This window comes from Lepisosteus oculatus, chromosome 6 (assembly GCF_040954835.1).
Source record: "Lepisosteus oculatus isolate fLepOcu1 chromosome 6, fLepOcu1.hap2, whole genome shotgun sequence".
NCBI classification, from domain to species: domain Eukaryota; kingdom Metazoa; phylum Chordata; class Actinopteri; order Semionotiformes; family Lepisosteidae; genus Lepisosteus; species Lepisosteus oculatus.
Window position 1 is genome coordinate 47415039 of NC_090701.1, and position 22645 is coordinate 47437683.

The window sequence follows — 22645 nt, forward strand, 5'->3', positions numbered from 1 at the left end:
AAAAGAGTAGGGGTGTAACCCCGGCATCCTGGCCAAACTTCCCATTGGCACTTACCAATCATGGCCTCCTAATAATCCCCATCTATAAAATTGCCTACATCACTCTGTTCTCCTTCCCACTAATAGCTGGTGTGTGGTGAGCGTTCTGGTGCACTCTGGCTGCTGTCCCATCATCCAGATGGGGCTGCACATTGGTGGTGGAGGGGATCCCCATTACCTGTAAAGCGCTTTGAGTGGAGTGTCCAGAAAAGCGCTTTATAAGTGTAAGCAATTATTATTAATCATTATTAAAGTGTTTCCATACTTTTTCCACTAATTCCATGTCTATCCTATCCCGTGTTACTTACTCTTAAACCATTTCTTATTCCTTCAAAGTCTGCTGACTTTGTAAATTGTAAACTTTTGCTTTGGACTCAACTTGTAGTTTCAAAATATATAAGTGCACCATATTATAATCACAGGGCCTAATGGTTTTCTCACCTTTGTTTTTTCTCACTCTGTCTTATTGGATTAGACAAGATCTGTACAAACATTTCTTGTTCTAGGTGCTCTGACAAACTGGAAAACCATGAAATATTAAAAAATCACTAACCATGTCTACTATTTCAGTTTCTACTGCTGATATTCATTACCCCCTCAAGGGAAGATGTACATCATCTGTGGCTAAGGAGTTTCGACACCAGTTTTCCTATTTGCAGCTCACCTTAACTGACCTCTTAGGGAATCCCAGAACATGTTAGCCTTAGTGAGTGATTATCCATATAGACTTAACAGTAGCATAACAATAAAGATACAGATAAAGATGTTCAAACCAGGCAGAAAGTAAATAAGAGATATTAACATAATCAAAAAATAATATTCAGTGAAAACAGTCAATAACTACAGTATAACAGCCACACTATGGTTAACATAAGCCCATAATGGCCCAGACTCCTGCCAGACACAGTTCTGTTCCAAGCATGCAGAAAGCCCATAGCTCAGGATTTTTTTTACTCCCACCTCTTTCTTACAAATGCAAAAGTGTTATAGTATTCGGCTTTTATGGTACTGAAAGTGAGCAAGAACAGACATCTTAAATAGTTTCTGTAGGAGTATGTAATTATCTCCAGTATCTGTGTTCTTTATAAGAGCAGGATTAGTAGTCTGTTCCACTTACCTACAATTGAAAAATTATCTAGTCACAGTTCTGGTGATATCTTCTAAAGATCAAGATCAAGATCATTATTATTATTATTATTATTATTATTATTAAAAGTGAAATTTGAGTGGTTTCTATAGAAAGAAGCCTTTCTATTTTACTGTTATTAATACCTCCATAGGACTGGGAGTGTCAATATCAAAATGTTTGAGCTGCCACATCTACTACAACCTATTCCTACAAAACAAGAGTAATCAAATAGAAAAGTAGAAGTGTAAACAAAAAGGTGTACATTTATTTAATAAAGCGTGTGGACTGTCTTCTCCAGACAAGTTAGATCTTACTTGTACATTGTGCAATTTTAGCTTCACGGTATATCATGAGATTATGTTTCCCTTTTTTTTTGCTTCCCCACATTGTCTACATAATGTAAATAACATACATTTCTTCTTCTACAGTTTCATGACTAGATAATATGGTGTCTTACATGGATTATATAAAGAGGGCATTTTCTGTTAAACTCAAAGCTGTTCCAAGTCATGTCCTTTTTTATATTTGCAAACACAGTTGAACCCTTATATAAATAGTCACAGTGCAGCCCGCTTAAAATAAAACATTCTTAAGTATTGTACAAACAAGGGGCATAGAGCCCAATAGGATAAAGGTCACAACAGTCTGTTAACACTTTTTTAATATTGCAGACTGAGAAAGTTTTCTTAGTATCATAATAAAAGCCCATATTGTTTACTACATGTGCTTTCTATCATTTCTGTTATGCTTTAAGATACCGGATTACTGTATTTTGTAGAATCTAATTATATTTCTTTACTTTCTGGTATTATCTCAGAAAATGCTCTTGATTTTTTCCTCAGATTTAAACCTCATTAAATACAAGCCATCTTTGAACATGAAGAAAGTTAAGCCATAGGCTCTATCCTTTTATTTCTGGTATTTGTTCTAGTATTTTTTAAGTTATATCTCAAAATCTGGTCATTGTTAGTATGTATCACTGTAATTGTATTGGCATAAAATCTCATATGAACATTTGAACTACACAATATCACCAATTTGGATTTGGATGTTTTGGAGCTTATGAACTTGAGTGCTGTACTTAAATTTCAGACCTGGGAAGCAAAAACGTTTTACCAAAACATTAAAGTGAAGTTAGAAAATTAATAAAGAAGAACACTGGTAAAAACACTGATGTTGACCATCTTGTACATATAGATACACTTTCTGTAGTAACTGTTTTGGAAAATGTTTAGCGGAATAAGTGAATGATATTAAGTCATTGGATATACTGTGTTTTTGAGTATTACAATCTGCTACATTCTAGTTCTTGAAATAAATGGGTGTTTAAGCATTAAGCATTTAGGCGTCTTAAATGTTACACGGTTCTAATATTACCGTAATCATTTCTAAACAAAGTGTCAGCGAAGTCATTCATATACTGTATACAGTATGTTGGGCAGTACCTGAAATAATAAACTTGTTTAACTGACTAACTCAGTTAAATCATAATTCTGGAGGTACTTTTTGTGAGTAAAATACTAAATCTCTAATATAGCCTGAGCCAGGTGACTGAACCATTGCTCCTCCCTCCTCTCCCACAGCCGTTGTTATACCTCCTCTGCCTGTTGCCCCACTGCCTGGCAAAGTCTTTTTGGATTCTGGCCTCATATTGGCCCACATCTTCAGCTCCCTCCACGGTGACTGGCCTGGGATAACAACCTGCTTCAGTTTCCGTGTGGCCATCCCTAGCAAGCCACTATCCTTGGTGTTGGACCTTGTCTCCTTGCTTCTGACACCTGGATGAGGGTGGGCCCTTTGTAGATGGATTTCTGGATAGCTACCTCCAGGTGGCTCACCATTGATAAGGACTTTGTCATGTCTCCTGCAGTATCTTCCCTCTGAGAATGCTTTGCTACAGGTTCACAGGATGTGTTCTAGGTTTGCTGACTTCCTGCAGCATATGTAGTTTGGATCTTCATTTAGCCCCAAAGGAACGATGTTTGTGGGACTTGTTAGGACATCATACACATGGAGAAGGAATTGTATTCTTTTGTTCTGAGTGTAGTTTGTTTATTCTCCTCATGTTTGTGTGGATTTCCTCCTACATTCCAAAGAAATGCTTGTAGGTTAATTGGCTTCTTGGAGGATTGGCCCTTGTGTGAATTTGTGCATATGTGTGTCTTTTTTTTGTGTGTGTGTGCTCTGCAATGAACTGGCATCCCAGTCAGGCTGTATCATTCTTTATGTCCATTGCTTTGCAGGAAAAGGTGCCTTGTATTGGATAAAGCAGTTAGAAAACAGATGGATTAATCTTATTTTAAAGGATACAATAAGCAAAAAACAGATAACACACAGAATCATACGATTTGTACAGATTAAAAATGGTGATATTTCAAAATACTTTACATGCCTCAGCTTAAAAGGTGGTTTTAATCTATGAGACCATATGCATTATGTAAAGAGCTAATGACCCTAGAAAACTAGGATGCTAATGACTAGGTGACGTAAACATCTTCCTCCTATCAGAATACTGAGTGTAAATATATAGCAAATGTTGATTTTACTACACTCCAACTCTTCATTTCAATCACAAGTAATATGAGGTTTTCAAAAACTTGCGGTTCCATCTACTGAATTCAGATACAAGCAAAAAAGTTCACAACCAAGAAAGCACCTAATCAACATGCAAAATCCTTATGCAATCTGTACTTAGCAAGGGATAAAAAATGAATCACACTCTTATAGGATGACCGATTTAGGCCAATCTCATTATTGTACACTGTAGAAGGACTATTTTTTTTTTGCATAACCTCTTTGAATGTGTAATGACAGAATTGGGTTGCAAAGAATGCAGGGTTTGATAGATTCACATGCATTTAGCACAGAAACCTGCAGTTGCTGTAAGAACAGGGGTGGTTAGATAGAAGGAAACCCACATGGGAATCTAGCCTCAGCAGTGGTAAATGAGGCAATGTTCACTTTTTTTAAAGAATGCTATGAAAATTCATTAAGCCAAGATGCAGATACAGTAAACTTGGTTTCAGGTACTGCTTTATGCTTAGTTGGTTGTTCTGAGATGGAGCCTAGGCTGGTGGAAACAGGCATAGTGGGACTATACTCTGGACAGACACACAGACATGCATTTCTGAAGTGCAGAGCAGTTCAGAAACACCAATTAACACAGACAGCATATATCTGGACATCAGGAAGAAACTAGAGTTAATAAAAACACCCCAAGGAGACATGGAAGAGATAATGCAAACTCTAAAAAGAAAGCATCTTAATCAAAACCAGGACCCAAGACCTGTGGGACAACACCATTAAGTGTTTTCAGCTTAGAACTACCCTTTGCATGCTCCACATATAGTACCTTACATGTCATTTACATATAGTATAGGTGTCCATCAACAGTCAACCCTATTAGAGAATGGGCATGGCTCCCCATTACTAATGTACAGTAATATCCTACAGCATATCATCTGATATATGCCACACACATACTATATTTGTTTTCACTAAGCCAAATCTTCTCCATTAAGGTGTGCTCCTCCATAATACTTATAACTCCAAAAAGCCTGCAATGAAAAGGTATCTGCTGGGAAGCCAGAAGTGTCTAAAAACAGCTGCAGAATGAGAGTAAACTGGCTTCTGTCCAAGGTCTCTTTGTTACAGTACTGGCAAGCAATCATTAATTTCCATGACTAACTAACAATGACTAACAATACTTGCAAAGTATAATTTTTTATCTTTGTTTTTACTCACGCTGATCACAGTACTGAAAAAGTATTTAATATATTTAATATAATTGTTAGTAAGAACTAAGCCCTAATAATCATGCATGCAAATGGATTTTCTTGATATCTTTGGAAATGTGTTGCAATTAAATTAAAAGCTTCTTTTGAATATATACATATGTGTTGAGATGATATGGGGTTGCTGGTAACCAGAGCAAAACACTTTTAATTTTTCCTTTATAAGAAAGAAATAGAGCTCCACACTGCAAAGTAAATCAACGCAGGTGTCAAACTGGCCTTTATTTACAATGCCAAGTAAAATGTTAACAATTTAAACAAACTGAAAAAAGAAGGATGAAGAATCTTAACCCCCTCCATGGAATCCTCAATAAAATTAAATACACAATAATAACTATGGTGTTGGGTAGTTAACTCCCTTTCCAACCATTAAAGGAAACTAGCTCCCTTTCCAACCATTAAAGGAAACCAAGCATTTTACATCTAACAAAAGAACCTTAACAACTCTTCATATTTTTTTTCCTCAGCAGATTGTTGAACGTTGTTATATCCTTTTATTCACAGTCTCAGACAGAAAGGAAAACAATAGTGATTAACTACCCAGTCCTCTAATTGCCCCTATAGCATTCTTGGAGTTGTAGTCTCATAAATGCTGAATTGAAAGTCTACTATTGGCAACAGTGAGACACTTAGGGGTTGGGGTGTTGTAACAGGATCTTAAAAATAAGCAGGCCCAAGAAAACACAGCTTGTGTGTCTAAGGAACAAACTAGTGCTTTTATTTACAGTCTGCAAAAAATAATCCAAAACTGATTATCTCAAAACTAAAATTTAGCTCCTCTTTGAACTTCTGACTACACTTCCTCAACAAGTTCCTTGCTGTTAATATTAAACTGCTAATTGGCTTCCAAACACACTCTCTAAAAAGGTATCTCTCTTAGACTTCAAAACTCTCTGGGACTCTCACATAAAATAGATTCAAAATAGCATGCATATTATCTTGTAACAGGTGTAGGATGCTGACAAATGTTAGAGGATATCTATAGTTCAGAAGGATCTTCCTTAATATCACAACAAAAAGTCAAACACCCATGTCAAGTCATGCACTACAAAGTAAAGAAAATCTGCACCCACAGTAGGATTCTAGGAAAAAGTTCCTTAACAAAAAGATGGATCGTGAGAATTTTCATAATATTCTTTCGATCCTTCCTGCAATGGACAGCAATAATGTCTGCAGTCGGATATGTTCAATTTGTTAAAGATTTTTTTGAAGATCACACTCCACGGCAACCTTAAAATAATTGTGTTTTAAAAACCTATTGGAATATGATCTTTTTTTCTTGCCACTGTCAAACTCCTGTATGGTAGTTTGTATTATTTTCTTTTAAAACATACTGTATGTCAACAACAAAACTGAATGGAATATGGTGTTATTCTGAAGTTTTTACATATTTTCTTTAATGGGATATTTCTGTCTTAAAAAAACGTATTATGATGTTAGCACTACCCCTGCATGGATTCAAACAACCTGATTGCTATTGATAGTACAGTATCACTCCATAGACAGTGGTGAACTTTTATTTACCAAAACTCAAGGTCTGTTCTATAGTTCTATTTCCAGGTTGTACCGAATCTCCAGTCTCCAAGGATGAAATAAGGAAATAACTTAAGAGATGTTTTGGCATTTACCATTTTCTTAAAATGATCAAAAAATATATTTATCACACTGTTCTATTTTTAATCCTTTCTACAAGTTTCTTTAAACAATAAAAAATCCCTTTTAGTACTGTATACTACAAAGTTACCCAGACTTCCATAATAAGGCAAGTTTGAACTCAACCATCAACAATTCATTCCCGAGTAGTCTGTCAGGTAAACATGATTGTAATTAAAATACATTACTTTTGTACTGGGGCAGAAATGTAAGAAATAAGTAATTAACACTCGAAATATCACACACCTAGTCATTCATTTGATATGTTCACTAATTAGTATGAGAGCTCTGAGCACTTTGCCACAGCACTTAAAATCAGTCCCTTAAAACCTTCCTTCCTTATTCCTATGAACATTTTTCTGTATTAAGTATTTTTGCTTCTTTTTGTCTCCAATTCTACAAAAACACTCATGTTCTACATGATTACTGTGTTAACAGTCCTATCAGTGTTATCATTTTATTAAGGCTTCTGAGTCTTTAAAGTTTAAATGCTATTGCAACCCACAGAGGTATAATGGAATTCAATATCTCATTCTTGTTGCTATTTGTAACCTATTTCACGTTTTTAATTAGAAGTATTCCTAATTAAAATCCAGTAGTTTAGCCCTGGTGAAGAACTGCCGGGGAAAGGAATCATTGGGCATTCATTTGCTCTGTTCACTACAGGTATTCAAGCTCTTTGCCTTTACCCCTGTGGAAGACCCCTGCCTTGGGTAGTGCAGCCAACAAACTTTGCACATGACGTCAAGACTCAGAGGATTCTGAATTTCCATGTGGTTCTCCTGGCTTTGTTTGAGAGATTGCACAAACCAAAATAACTCAAACACATGCTGGTGTTACTTCAATGCCCTCCCTTTTCTTGGTTTCTTTGTTCCAGCTTGTGCATCGCAACTCTTTCTACTCTTAAACTGTGATAAATATCGGGTGACGGGCTTTCTTAGAGCCTTTTAATCCCAAGGACTGGCTGCAAGAATGTAGTAGCGTTCTCTGTTACTGTCACAAAAGCAGTTTTACCGAGATTTCAAAGTTACAACATATTTAATATTTCTCAATCCTGGGACAATGAAACTTTGTGCCACTGGATCCAGAGATATCTGGCATTGCATATGAATAGGCTTTGACATTATCTCACCACTTTTAGCTGCTGGGGAATCATGAGCATCACTTCCTTCCACACAAAAAGGCCCCTCACCACTCTTTATAAAACTCACTAGGTGGTCACATTTCTGGGGAATGTAACTTCTTTTAAAATATTATTGAATGCTCACCCTATTTCAGTAAGGCAGTGATTTCTAAAGCTGCATTTTCCCCTAAGAATTTAACAAACGTAGACATTTCGGAGGTAGAATAATATCTGTATCATAGCATCTGTCCTAATTTCCTTCCATCTTGACAGGTGTTTCAGAACAACATTGAATCTTTTAGATACTTTTTTTGTTTCACCAACTGTTGCGCAAAAAAAAACCCATACCCAATGTTCCCAAAACATGAGTGCCCGGCACTCTTTTTTATTCCCGAATTGTGTCCTTCAGGGACTTACCGTATGCACTGTAAGAATTCCTGGCTCCAATTCCCAGAGTTATCCTTTAACTGCATTGGATGCCCAACATGTGACTTAATTATCGAAATGCCTGAATCTGATATACAGCAAGGGCATGACTACTATCAGCATGTTTCGAGATCCAGAGCTTCACATCATTAAGAAACTGGTTCCAGGAGTTCACAACAACTAGTCCTTGGGGAGCGGCATGGATTGAGTTTTCTACACCTAGCTCAATCGGTACATTTTACAATACTTTTACAGTATATAAACAGTACATATTGTATCTAACAATAGTAGAATGCCTGATAAAACATCGCTGATCCTAATCCAGCAGGCCCTAGGTACAAGGCTGGACTACACTCTGGTCAGAACAAAAGTGCATTTTAGTGTATACACACAAAGCCTTGTGGGCACACCTCTTGCCGTGCTAGAGAATGCTATATAGTATGCCATCACCCACTCAGTATGTGTTGCAAAAAGAGCATTAGATCCGTTTTGTGTTCATCGAAAAAGTGCCTTTATTTATCTTTCTTCCCCAAGTCGCTGAAATGTAGAGCAAAAAGGGAGCATTCATTAAGAATATCACAATGTTATTTTTCTTGTATATATCATTCCATGATCTCTCTTTGTATTATGGACATCACCCCATTACGGGAAATATATTGTCTTGTTCTGCATTCGCACCAAACCGACCTCAAGCCACTGGAACCTGCTGTTAGTGCCCACGCCCTCCAAAGAGGACAGCAAGAGAAATGAAACTGGACTTGGGATGGGCAGAGAGTGGGTGCAAAGGGGATAACACTGATATTCGCTGCATAGACCCATAGCCAGAGCCTGCGCTCTCCAGAGAGGACAGACAGCAAACAGGCTTACAAAGGTCAAAAAGTGGGTGCAGGCTTCTCTGTGTCCTGTGGAGGATAAGGCAGCTGTATGCCCCCCCCTGCCCCCCATCCCTCAGAGACTCGGTAAGACTGTCCATGACTACTTAGTCGAGCTTTGTGGGATCCGTGGATGCTGCCTGGACAATAGTCCACACTTGCTCCAACAGTAGGTTCCCTCTACTGGAAAAGATAACTCTGAGGTCGATATTTCCTCCTCACACCAGACCCTTGCTGCTCCCAGGAATTGAGGAAAGACTGTCAAACAAACTCTGGAATTCTGAAGTCTCCCTCAGGGGGGGGGACAGCTTTCCTCACCCAAAGTGTTGGACTGTCCCCGTGACCTTTTCCCTTGACCCTTCAAGACTGACCCTTTCCTGCCCGTCCCTCTACAAAAACAGGGAGAGATCCTCTGTCTCTTCCCCCTCATGTGCATCCACAGCATGCCTGTGCCTCTCTCTCTCCCTTTAACTTCCCAGCTATTTTCCTGCACCATGACTAACACGCCCCACTGTAATGAGAAGGACAATAAACCTGTCAGTGAGCCTGAAGCAGTTGTCCCCAGCCTGTTATTCCCCACACCACCTACACGGAACCGGGCTTGCCACAATATTCATTGAGTAAGCAAACGTTTCACATTAAAGTGCTAAATAGTATGAGTACTGTATCTGGCGGTTCCACGTACAAATTGTACTAAAACAATTTCTGTGCATTCACAGTTTTATGGAAGCCTGCATCATTACCTCACAGTATTAATGAAGAGAAAAGATGTTTAAAAAATGTATTAATTAATGCAAAGCAACGGAGATACCCTGCACAGGATTGTTATTTTGTGATGCATTGCTGCTCAAGGGGTCAGATATTCAGAACGAACATAATATTATTATAGTTAAAACAGAAATGTACTGTGTCTCATTGTAAGATCCCTAGTAGTCAAATTAAAAGCTATTGGCATTTACCGTATTAATTACGTTAAGAGGGAATGCCTCGTTGGCGTAGCCGTGAAATGAATCATGTATTCTGTTTTGCGCCAAGTACACACCGTCCTTGCTCCAGTCACAGACCCGTGTTGCCCTTTGTGCTGCTGTGGCACGCAGCCATCCAGTTTGTTTCCTTCCGCGGCGCTCTGTCCACGTGCGAGCCTGCCGCTCACTATTTACAGCCCTGCCCCAAGCTTTATAAAACAGCGGGGTCTGCGCCTTCTTTCAAAACGTCTCGGGAGAAAACTACAGTAGGAAGGGACTGACCAAGAAGAAAGCTGAAAAGTCAATGTAAGTCTTTCTGAAACGCATAGCTTTTTTTTCTGCTTGCGAAGTTTATTTCTGTAAAATTCTATACTTTAATCAAATCGGGAATTTCTTAGTTTTAGATAAGTTTTCAGTTTCGTGCTAAGGTTTTTTTTTTTTAGCGTCAGCGTATTTGCAGACTTAATTCAAAGCTGTTATGCCAACTCAGATATTTTTACTTTCTAGGTAATTGTTTGCATCCGTGAACAGCATTGAAAATGGCATCTGTTCCATCGGCTGGCTGCCTTCTTGCAAGAAATCAGTTTTACCGAAGTAAGTTTCATTTATTTGTAAGTGTATTGATCTACTACTAGTTTGGGTTGCTTACGTAGGTCTGGTTGGATTCGTTCGTAGTTTGATTGTTCATAGACAGTTGATACAAAACGCCAAAATTTAGTTTTTGTCTCGTAGCTCGCTTGAATTCTACTTCAAGCAATTCATCTACAAGCTCTTCCAGTTGCGACTACTCTGGTGATCATGAAAAGGCCCCTGTTTCACAAGGTAGGCATTGAGAGTTCTGCTTAAAAGTTTTGCTTATATATTTGTGTACGTCCGCGGTTGCGTGTTAATGTGATAGTTTTAGAGGAAATAATTTAATTGTACAGTAATTGAAGCTATTGGTGAATTTTGTCCCGATCAGATAATATGAAGGTAATGGGATATCAGTTAATTATGCATGCATTATTTTGTGTAGGTACATTTTACACCTAGAATACTGTTATAGAATGTTTTTTAATGATCAAAATAATACTTGTATGTTGCAGATTTAAAAATGTGTAGATGTTTAATTTGTCTTTTTAAATCTAAATACATTTCCTATTTGACGTTAATTGGTTCACTCGCTGTAAACGCAGAATACCTGTATACTGCACATATAAATGCTTTCCTGGACTTTGGGGGGGAAAAAATATGAGAATGCAAAATAAAAACTAAGCCTCAAACTGGGCCAGTCAGTTTTCTCAACTCTGTGTCTTTGTGTTACGGTGGTAAGGTATACAAGTTCCATTTGAGAAGTGCTGGTGGCTGAAGAACTTCTTTGTTTGTGAAGCACATCATCAAAGTACTTCAGAACCTCCTACAAGCAGGTAAGGATGATGTAAACTGCAATGAAAATGTATCAATGGTGTCCAAGTCATTCCTAGAGGAGATCAGATGGTAGAATATCCAACAACTTTGACTATCTAAAGGAAAGAGTTAAAAGTGTAGATGTCTACTTGAGAGTGGGTATCTCTAGATATTGGGGTGCTATAATATACGTAATTTCAGGTCTAAGGGAAAATGCCGAAAACAAAGTGCATATCTGCTAACAAACAAGATTGAAACTTAATATATCAATTGTTCAGTGTCATGCATGTATCCCATAACATGTATTGATAGAAAGCAGGATGCACCTGTCCATGAAACAAATAAAATTACTGGTTTAAAGTACAGTATATTTACAGTTTCTTGTGTTGTAAAGTAATGCTTCCAAAAGCAATTCATTTGGCTATCCCAGTTTTAGTTATCTTGACTGTCTACTCTGGGTAAGTAAAACGTTACCTAATTTTTTTCTGATGAACCTCAGTATCTTGCTGCCTCTAGGCATTTATTCAAAGTTTCATACAAGTTTTGCCTGAATTTATTAGGACAGTATGATTTTTTTTTTGCTATAAATTTTAACATCCATTACTTCAAGCTTTGACAAGTTGTACAAGAGATTTTGGTGTTTCCAATGTTGAAGTGTACGCTTTCTTTTGTCTCCCTGCAGCTCTACCAGTTAATGCACGCTGAAGACTGTTCCTGCGCACTGCAGGACTAAGGAGTAATTCTGACTGCTGAATCACGTCGTGCTTCACTCTGACTGCTGGCTAATTGTCAAATTTCTGGGTGGTGCATAAGGAAAGTGAGAGGCAGGAGATCTGCAAGGTTCCAAAGACACTTTTATTTTGGTTGCCAAGTGTCATATCAGCATGTTTCAGGTTGTTAAAACTGAACTTCGTCTGCACGACCCAGAAACTGAATATAGCTTTGCTGTTGATATGTTGCCAGGTAGTTTGCAAACTGAAACGGTAATCTGCTTGATGTCTGTACTTAAAAATATGAACCTGACTACAAGTGCTGTTTTAGGTGACCTACTTAATTCATACCAAGACTTTGACATTCACTCTATACTTGTTGGCCTCAAGTTTATAGACAAGGTGGGGGCAGTTTGATTATGCACTGAACTTTTTATTTGTATGCCATGACCATATTAGATTTGGTTATATTTTACTATATTAAATGATATTGCATTGGTATACCTTGACCTACATTTTAAAATAAAATCTGTGCTAGTTTTTTTAATTCTAGAAATTAAATCTGCTTGAATGTCAAAAGTGCACAGTGGAGGTGACTACTAGTAGATTGTGTTGTATATTTTGCCACCTTTTAAAATATGAATATTAAGGCATAGATACACCTGAATCTGCATGGTCACTGAAGTATTTTAGTCACTTCAACCTGGGTTAGGTCTTCAGAATAGTGCCAAGATAATTGGGTATCAAATTTGGAAACAGTGAGTTACTGAAAGATAGTGCTGTGTTAATCCTTGATGAACGTAGGATGTGGGACTCTTGAAACATTTGCTTTAAGATGCTCTTTTTTTTATTAGTATTTTGACAACATGCATTTATTTTTTTAGATGATAGTACAGGTTCTATTGAATCATGTTAAGCATCCACATCTACCCATATAATGCCTGTTGCACACCAGATGTCCTGTTTAAAGAAACCTTTTATTCCCAGAAATGGCCCAGATTTTGTGTATGATATTGGGGAAAGTTGTCACTGATTTCATGAAATGGACATGTTACTTGACATTTCCACAAAACAATTTGCTTAATTTGGTGTGTGTGTATATAAAAATCTTTCTCCTTTTTGCATTATGCTGTTCTAATGTTTAATATCCTGGTATATTAAGGATGACTGTAATGCCCTTAAGTGAAGCAAATTGCCATTGTTAGTTTTACTCTTTTCATTGATTCAGCCTGTGCACAAATCTTAAATCTTTTACTAAAAAATGTTATAATTTTCATGTTTTTGTATTTAATTTTTGTATCCTTGTACAATTAAACTTTTATATAAGAATGTTTTTGCTGGTGTGCTGGCTTCCTCCCATATTCCGAAGACATACTGTCAAGTTTAACTGGCATTTCTGAATTATCTCCCCTGTCTGTCCCCAGCAATGGTAAGGTGTCCCATCCGGGGTTCTAGCCTGTCTTGTGTCCATTTGTCTGTTGGGGGTCAAGGTCCAGGTCTTGGATTTTAGGGTTAGACCTTAATACTGTATGTGCTAATATCACAGTCCTCTATTACATCTCGTAAATTACTGAAAAGAGAAAAGAATTCTTGACCCATTCATTTGACAAATAAAATGTGACTATTAAAGTATTGATGTATACAGTGCTTTTAGTATAAATGATTATGTAACTGGCAGCATGGTAGCACAGTGGGAACCATTGCTTCCTCATACCACTGGGGCCCAGGGTTCAATCTGTGCTCTCTGTGTGGAATTTGTATGTTCTCCCAGTATTCTTGTGGGTTCTCCAGTTTCCTCCCACTGTCCATGGACCTGGTAGGTGAATTGACCTCTGGGAAAATTGGCCCTTGTGTGAGTTTGTCTGCGTTTGTGTTTGCCCTGTGATGACTGGCATCCTGTCCAGGGTGTATCCTACCTTGTGTATGCTACCATTGCTTGCCAGGATAGACTCCAGCTCTCCGGTGACCCTATAGTGGATAAAGCCGTTAGAAAATGGACAGATGGATTATATAATTGAACACAAACACTGATCCATTGAAATTAAGGAGCAAAACTTATCAGGAAGTCCAGTGAGCATTAAAATGACAGAAAACCTGCAGTTATTAATAATAATTGCTTACACAGCACTTTTTACAGGTAATGGGGACTCCCCTCCACCACTAACGTGCAGCCCCACCTGGATGATGCGACGGCAGCCATAGTGCGCCAGAACGCTCACCACACATCAGCTATCAGTGGGGAGGAGAGCAGAGTAATGAAGCCAATTCATAGATGGGGATTATTAGGAGGCCATGATTGTTAAAGGCCAATGGGAAATGTGGTCAGGACACCAGGGTTACACCCCTACTCTTTTCAAGAAATGCCCTGGGATTTTTAATGACCACAGAGAGTCAGGACCTCAGTTTTATATCTCATCCGAAGGACGCTGCCTTTTTACAGTATAGTGTCCCCATCACTATACTGGGGTATTAGGACCCACATGGACCACAGGGTGAGCACCTCCTGCTGGCCCCACTAACACCTCTTCCAGCAGCAACCTTAGATTTTCCCAGGAGGTCTCTCATCCAGGTACTGACCAGGCTCACACCTGCTTAGCTTCAGTGGGTTGCCAGTTGTGGGTTGCAGGGCGATATGGCTACTGGCCATTTGAATAGACAAATGGCTTTGTCTATTACAAAGACATTTTAGGATTTGTATGATTTATGCTCACAAAGTGTTGATGTCCCAACTCTCTTTGATGTAATGTGAGTTAGGCCACAGGTGGGGCACAGCTGAATTTTTCCATAGGAGACATGCTGCTGTTTATGCAAATAGGGATTTGCTCAAAGCAGACAGTCAAGTTATGGGAGATTAGCTGAAGACTCTGCTCATAGCTCCTACTGAATGCATTGCAAAGATGGAAAGAGATCTTATTAAGCAGCAGTCATTAAACCAATCAAGCATGTGTGGGCTAACTTTAGCTGATCCTTATGGAAAATCCCACAGTAAACCTACCTTTCTCAGCCTACCCACAATTAGTCTAACCATTAATGGGCAGCAATCCCACAGACCAGGGGAACTGATCATGTTCACACCATTTATCTGTTGCATTAACAACACTTACAAATGATGTGAGCTTTGGCAAAAGGTAAATCTTGTGTATAGAATAACAGTAGTGTTTTCCTCTCTTTCATTCAGAAGGAATCATAACTCTAGATTGGTTACTAATGTGTAAGACAAGTCTCAAAAACTGAATGAGAAAAATGTTTACGTGGTCTTAAATGATCAACGGAAATCAGTATGAAAAATGTATTTAAACTTTAATTTCAGACATGCCTGTATCAATATAAAGAAGCCTCTCCCATAACTATAGGTCGATGAACAGTTTTTAAGAATGTAAAAGTTTTTTAAAAAGAAAGAAACCATTTTACTTAAGTAGTTTAGAAGTATTTTTTAGACCAGACCCAGTAGCATAGATATAAAGTCTATGTATAGCAAAGCAAAGAGCATGCTCTTTATTTATATATCTTGGAAAGACTCCAAAGTTTAACTGGTCTGTTGTGGAGTAGGAAAAGAGGTTGCCAAGATTCAGTAATAGTGCTGTTCATATTTCCTCTGCTAGCAGCTTTGAGTTAACTCTACTTTAGACTTAGAATCCGTTTTGATTAATAGTGAATTTCCTGAATACAGTATGTGTAGCATTGAGGCCTTTCTGACTTGAGACCTGAATCAGTTGTCCAGACTTCAAGTTATAGTTAGTCAGTGGGTCCATTAAAAAAGATTTGAGATGAATAAACAAAACAGTGGAAAATCCCCTGACGAAATGTGGGTTGTTGTTTAAAAAGGCTGCCAAGAATAATGTAGCAGGTATGCATCTCATATTTCACTAATTTGAGTTTTTTTTAGGTGCTTGTATTAGAGCACAGTTCCAAAACTTTGGGCTACCAAGCTAACTTCATCTCAGTCTTAGATTTGCACTCCTTAGTCAAGAGTATTTGCCACTTGTTTGATCATGGTCAGTGAATAAGCTTTTCCTTGTATTCCCAGTAGTTTGTCCACCTGGGGCATCAGATAGGCATTGAAACATAAGACCTTGCAGTGCTAGTCCAGGCACTATTACTGTTTGATGGCACCCAGGTCCAATACTTTGTCTACATCTTTTTTGCTCTGAGAAATTGGAACAGGTACTACTACTCCAGGCTTGATCACAATCTAATGTCTGATGCAGGGGGTCCAGGATGCAGGAGTTCAGAAAACATTGCAGCATTTCTCTGTACAAGTTCATAAACCTCCTACCCCTGAGCTTCTGAGAAGACATGTAAGCATTGTATGCTTACATGCTTACAAGTAAATCTGTGCATGTTTGTTGGTTCAAGCAATGACAACAAGCATACACGGACTTACTTCCCAGAGTCTGTATTTCTCATCAGATCTGAGCCCTCTGGGCATTCAGCTTCTTTTTCTTTCAGTCCCACTGATAGATCTTTTCATAGTCTGGTGTTAGAAGTAGGACCATTTCCCAGTCTCCTGACTGAAACTGTATGGAGTAGCCTGGTGATTATACAGATACTTCTGCCTTACTTGTTTTACAGAGTGTTCCTTCACAATATGAATCACTTTCAAAATTTGGTACAGTAGATTACTGACATTGACATGGAGGCTCCTGTTGGACAACCATAACTGTTTCTGACCTCAGCTTTCATATGATATTGTGAATTCCCCAGCTTGTCTCCCTTGCAATAGCTAGTAATGCCAAAACACCTATAGAACCCTTTCTGGAAATATAGACTGTAAATGTTAAGAGAGACAAGATTCCTAGCCTTTGTTTGCAGCCACTCAACTCAGCCTTTCTTTTCATATGATTTTGAAACAATCCATAAAGCTGTCAATGTGGCAGTGGATCATAAAAAGTGACTCCAAAGAAACTTCCCAACTCCATGTATCAGTCAGGAGGTCCCCCTAGGACTGTGTCCTGATAGATGAAGATCTTTTGGGGAACCCCCATTCAATTCTCAACATAGCTACAAGTTCCTCGATGAGAATTCGGAAGAAAAGCATATAGTTTGAGAGTTTGGCCTACCAAGCTAACAGTCAGAATTGTTTAAGAAGGAATTAAATAAATTGCATTTACACAGTACTCATTATCCTCAAAGGACCCCAAAGAGCTTTACATATAGGTGGGAACCCACATTTTTGCTTCAACTCAGCATACTGTCACGATTATAGTCTCTCCTCCTTAAGGGTGCTCCTGCCCTTTCACTTTGGATTTAATTCTGTGCACCTGACCCCCGTTCCCAGTCCACCTTAAAAGCCAGGTGCTGACGTTCATCCTGGCTCTGCATCTGGTTTCCACACCGTGCGAGTCTGGGACCTGGAAGCGCCTGGTCCCTTAAGGTTTTAACCTCTATTCCTGTTCCCTGTCCGCCGGTTCCGACCCGGTTCATGTTTTAATTCCTGGTTTGGATGGATCACCTGCCTATGGACTTATTCTTGCGTTTTTGGATTGTTTGCCTCGGCCACACCTCCCCCGTGCACCAGCGCACTTTTGACACACCCCCCCGTTTTCATCCCTGTATTCCTGCATGACTTTTCCCCAGTGTTTCCTCACTTCTTCGTGTCATCCGCATAGGGTCCGGAAAGAACTGTTTGTTACACATACCCTCTGAGATGTCTCCAGATAGGTAACTATGAGCCATGATCTTTCATTTATTTTTATGTGGTACCAAATACTGCCTGGCCTTCCCCCCGGTCTCCAATGGAGATTATCCTCAATAATCCAAGAGGCAGATATCTTGGTCACTTCCATCTACCAAGACCTGTTTCAGTTCTACAGCTTTGCCAAAAGCATACTTCAATTTGGTCTCTCTGCAGAATTAACTACATTATATCTGAAAGTCTGGTGTAGGAGCTAAGTTCCTACATCTATGGTAAGTCATGTATAGATATTATAACATTTTCACACTCCATACTAAATCTATTATTCCAAGTACCCAGTAAGCTGTTGATCACTTAGACAACCAGGAGAAGAAAATGAGCCAAATGCAGAAGGGTTTGAAATATCTAAGCATCCTTATGTTATGTGGGTTCTGCAGATAAGTGAGTATAAAAAACGTTTCCTTTTAAAATAGGAGCTTTATTTCTTATTTTTTCATTGCTTTATTATAAGAGCTCCTTTCTGAACTCAGAATGTAAGTATGCATGAAAACACATTATGCTTGTTTCGTGGAACACACAAATCCGTGTTAAGAACAGGACTCAAGTGCTAGATTTATTTATAGTTTTTGTGCCCTGCCCAACATCCTTCACCATCAAAATGTCTTTGTTGTTGCATAATCACTTCACCTGCAGGGAGAGGCAAGGCTGTTATGGACCTGATACAGCTGACTGTGTAGGCTTCTCTGGAAGGAGAGTTCAGACTGCAATTCCCCAGCTAGGGCACATCTGTCTTTCCCAGAAGGAGAAAAATGTGATCTAGGATAGAGGACATTTACAACAGGAATATACTAAGCTGTCTTTGAATTGCATCTCTTGTGGATTATATAAATTCTACAATGTGAGATTCTATGATCTGAGTTATGCACATGACTCTCAGTGAGAAATACCTTTAGTTTAAAATAGTTTAAAACCATTAAAATATGATGTTTATTCCTTTGTGTGTTATTGAATGCTTGTGCTTTTGCAAATAGAATTTGCTGAGACCATTTACAGTTAGTGAGCTATTGGGAATAGATTCTGAAAGCAGGTTAACCTTTACATACTAACAAGATTCTACAACTATACAGCTCCTTGATCGGTTTTAAAGTTGTGCTCATACTACCTTCACCTGTTCTGTTGCATTTTTTTTTAATTCACATATTTTGATGGGTAAAAACACTTTGATAGAGCAGTATAATATGAATACAGACAAAATTAGAATACACAGTTTTGTGAACATGATACTGTAAATGTCTTTTTCAGGTATAGTGGAGTCATATTGTACCAGAATTAGTCTACGGTATCAAACAGTGTTATGTGTTTCTGATTTTTATTAGTGAGCAGGCATTCAACCGTGATTTTGATAGCATTTTTATCATCTTTGATGTTAATATCTTCAGGTATCCACTGGAAAGTATCAACAGATGTTCACTGTCTGGTTTACAAGTTAAATGATGTGAATGACTTAGCATAGCAATGGTATGTAAACAAGTGATTGATGTAATCAAACAATTGTAAAACATATTGCTGATAATTATGCTCATATATATTACACGTCACAGAGTTACAGTCAGTTGATCCTCATTTGATCTCCATGAGTGTAAATCAAAGAGAGTAGAGAGTTAGTCTGAATACTTTTTTTGCCCCTTGTATATTTAAACTAAGTAGTTGACTTAGTATCACAGTAAAAATAACCTCTTCCAGCATATACATCTGACTTGTAACTGGAATGTTATAAAGTTAGCATACACAAGTCAATCATTGTTAGCAGCTGCTCTGATACATAGGGGCCACAAAAATTCATGTTTGTATTCATAAATAACATTAAATAACATGTATTCATATTAATGAATAACATTAAACAAACCTCATATACAGTAATATATATATACCATATAGCACAATAAATCATAACATTTGTAATTTGCAGCAAATGAGTGAGTTATAAATAAAGAATATTTAGAACATATTCACTATTCCTGTTTATGTAAACAGAAAGAGTGATCTACTAAAAATGGTCCTCTGTCTCTGTTTCTGGTCATGCACTGCAATGTGATGAGTGGGATGAAGAACTGGTAACGGGTATTTGGTGACAATTTTCCTCTGCATCACAATGACAGGTCTGTAATACCTTTTTCAACTCATCCTTGTTTTACTGGAGACATTTGAACGCTGAAGTTCTTTTCCACAGATACCTCTTTGTATTACTTACAAATTATAATACTTTGCTGTAAGAGGGTCCTGCGATGTCATGAGCTTACCTGGAAGTGGCATGGCTGCATTCCCTCTGTCACTCAGAGCCCACAACTCCCCAGCTACAAATTGGAAGTGTGGCGATTTAGTTGACTTGGGGCTCGATTCTTCTTCTTCGGTCCTGGGGTTAAGCTACTTCTGTGAGACTGCAGCAAGAGACTCTTGTGCTAAAGGCAAAGACACACTATCACCAGGACCAGACACCTGGCCTTCGGCTGCACCAACAATTTCACTGATTAGCAGTGGAAGTTTCCATTCACTTCCTAACCATTTGAGAGCTCTTTATAATCTTTTGATTTCTTTCTGTATAAGCCTGAGGATTATAGATAACCACATTTACCCTTTTGTGGATTTATGCACAGCGGGATTCCTCATCTGCCGCTTCCTCGATTATCATAAATTTGCTTATTCCATACAAGTGCATCCTCCTTTCCTCAACCAACCATGTGCTTTTATGCCTAGATACCCGACCCCCAAACATTCTCTTCCTCATTCTTCTTAAATCTACAGAATAACATACCCTTAACCAGTAGCAGAGCCAGTTATTAACCTAAATCCTACCTGCCTGATCCTGTTTGGCCAGAAGTGTTTCACCATAACCTAAACCACTGCTTCTGTCACAGTACCGGTCAAGATTACACCCATCTCCTTGTCAGTATCCTATTATCTAAATATATACCACATTCCTTCTACCCAACTTTACAACATAGGAGCTTAGGAGGGCAAGACTGTAAATCCTAACCATTGGAGTATAGTTTAGGAAATAATTGCGATCTCTTTCACAACTGTGGAGTAAACCAATTCTTCAAAGTGTTTCCTGGATAGTGGTAGGTAGCTGTAATCCTAGCTTTTCTCCACACAAGGCGTTGGACTCATTGTATCTAGAACCATCCCATATTAATAAACCCCCAAATGAGAGACAGATCTTTGCATTGATCTACCAGCAGACCCCAACAAACTAGAGATCAGATCAGATCTGATCAGATTTGATCAAACTGATCTACCAGCAGACCCCTGCAAACTATTCACGGCTGGCAGCCATATCACCCAGAAACTCACAACTGGCAACCCATTGAAGCTAAGCAGGTGATAGCCTGGTCAGTACCTGGATTGGAGACATCCTGGGAAAAACTAAGGTTGCTGCTGGAAGAGGTGTTAGTGGGGCCAGCAGGGGGCGCTCACCCTGTGGCCTATGTGGGTCCTAATGCCCCAATATACTGTAGTGATGGTGACACTATAGTGTAAAAAGACACTGTCTTTTGGATTAGACGTAAAACCGAGGTCCTGAATCTCTGTGGTCATTAAATACCTTGAAAAGAGTAGGGGTGTAACCCTGGCGTCCTTGCCAAATTTCCCATTATCCCTTACCAATCATGACTTCCTTCTGAAGCCAATTCATAGATCGGTATTATTACTCTGTTCTCCTCCCCACTAATAGCTGATGTGTGGTGAGCGTTCTGGCGCACTAGGGCTGCTGTCGCATCATCCAGGTGGGGCTGCACATTGGTGGTGGTGGAGGGGATCCCCATTACCTGTAAAGCGCTTTGAGTGGAGTGTCCAAAAAAGCGCTTTATAAGTGTAAGCAATTATTATTAAGAGACTTAACTAAAGTCCATTCATAACTGAATGCTGAGTTCAGCATATTTAAAAAGCAAGCTAACTAGCAGCAAAATCAATGCCTGCATTAATTTGCCTTTAAAGAAACCTCCAGTGTAATTTTAACATTGCTCTCTGATAAATAAACCAATTTTAGCGTCTCCATTGTTAAAAATAATTAAATTTTAGACGGTGTGAGTAATTAAACCCTGAAACATTTTTCTGAACTTTTCTTAAATAATTGAATGAAAATGCAAAACTAGGTTGAAACTAAAACAACTCATGATTATCAAAAGCTTTCCTTACTTTTACTCTGATGGCTGTTTAGATGCATGTAAAATATTACATGTTCTGTGATCCAAATTGCTGCTGTAATTCCTCTATATAAGGAGTGCATGGCTGCTGATCATATTACACTTGGTCCTCCCACCTTTTCCCACAGCTACATTACATGCTCCTTACCCTATTAGCAAAGGGAGAGCAGATAGACATTACAGCTGTGGAATGTTGGTGCCAATTTTGTGTTCCTATATGAACTCTAAAGATCTCTAGTGTTACTAGCTTCCAGGAAAATTCTCACAAGAGATTTTAAAATGGTTGTTTATGTTTTCAAAACAGGAATAATTGAAAATACCAAAATAAAATGGGGTTAGGGTTCAATATGTTTTACACCACTGTACATCAAGCCTAAAAAATGCTACAGATTTTGTATTTTTCTCCAAAATATATGCACTTAGTTTAGTCAGAGACTATGTATAATTTTAATGCAGCAATGTTGTCAGCTAGAATTCACATTTAAAGAAAGTATACATTTTAAGTAAAGTAAGTAACTTTAAGTACAAAAGTGTAAGAAACATTTTCCATGACAGTATTTCAACATCTCAAGTAGAATAACTATCATGGTTTCTTCATAGTCATAGGTGGTTCTCTCATGCCATTATAAGGGGCCTGAGTGACCTTAGACCTAGAAAAACACAACGCTATATCTCAGGAACAAAAGCAAAACAGACCCTAATCTTTAACCC

At 38.4% G+C, this 22645-nt stretch overlaps 1 protein-coding gene across 1 annotated transcript; it reads left to right on the plus strand.

Moving 5' to 3' along the window:
* Positions 1 to 10201: 10201 nt before the first annotated feature.
* Positions 10202 to 13430, plus strand: LOC107078117 (pancreatic progenitor cell differentiation and proliferation factor-like protein). Its single transcript, XM_069191513.1, has 5 exons — positions 10202 to 10307; positions 10509 to 10595; positions 10734 to 10823; positions 11314 to 11407; positions 12070 to 13430. The coding sequence occupies exons 2-5, from the start codon at positions 10541 to 10543 to the stop codon at positions 12080 to 12082; spliced, it is 252 nt and encodes an 83-aa protein (XP_069047614.1). The 5' UTR covers positions 10202 to 10307; positions 10509 to 10540; the 3' UTR covers positions 12083 to 13430.
* Positions 13431 to 22645: the final 9215 nt, after the last annotated feature.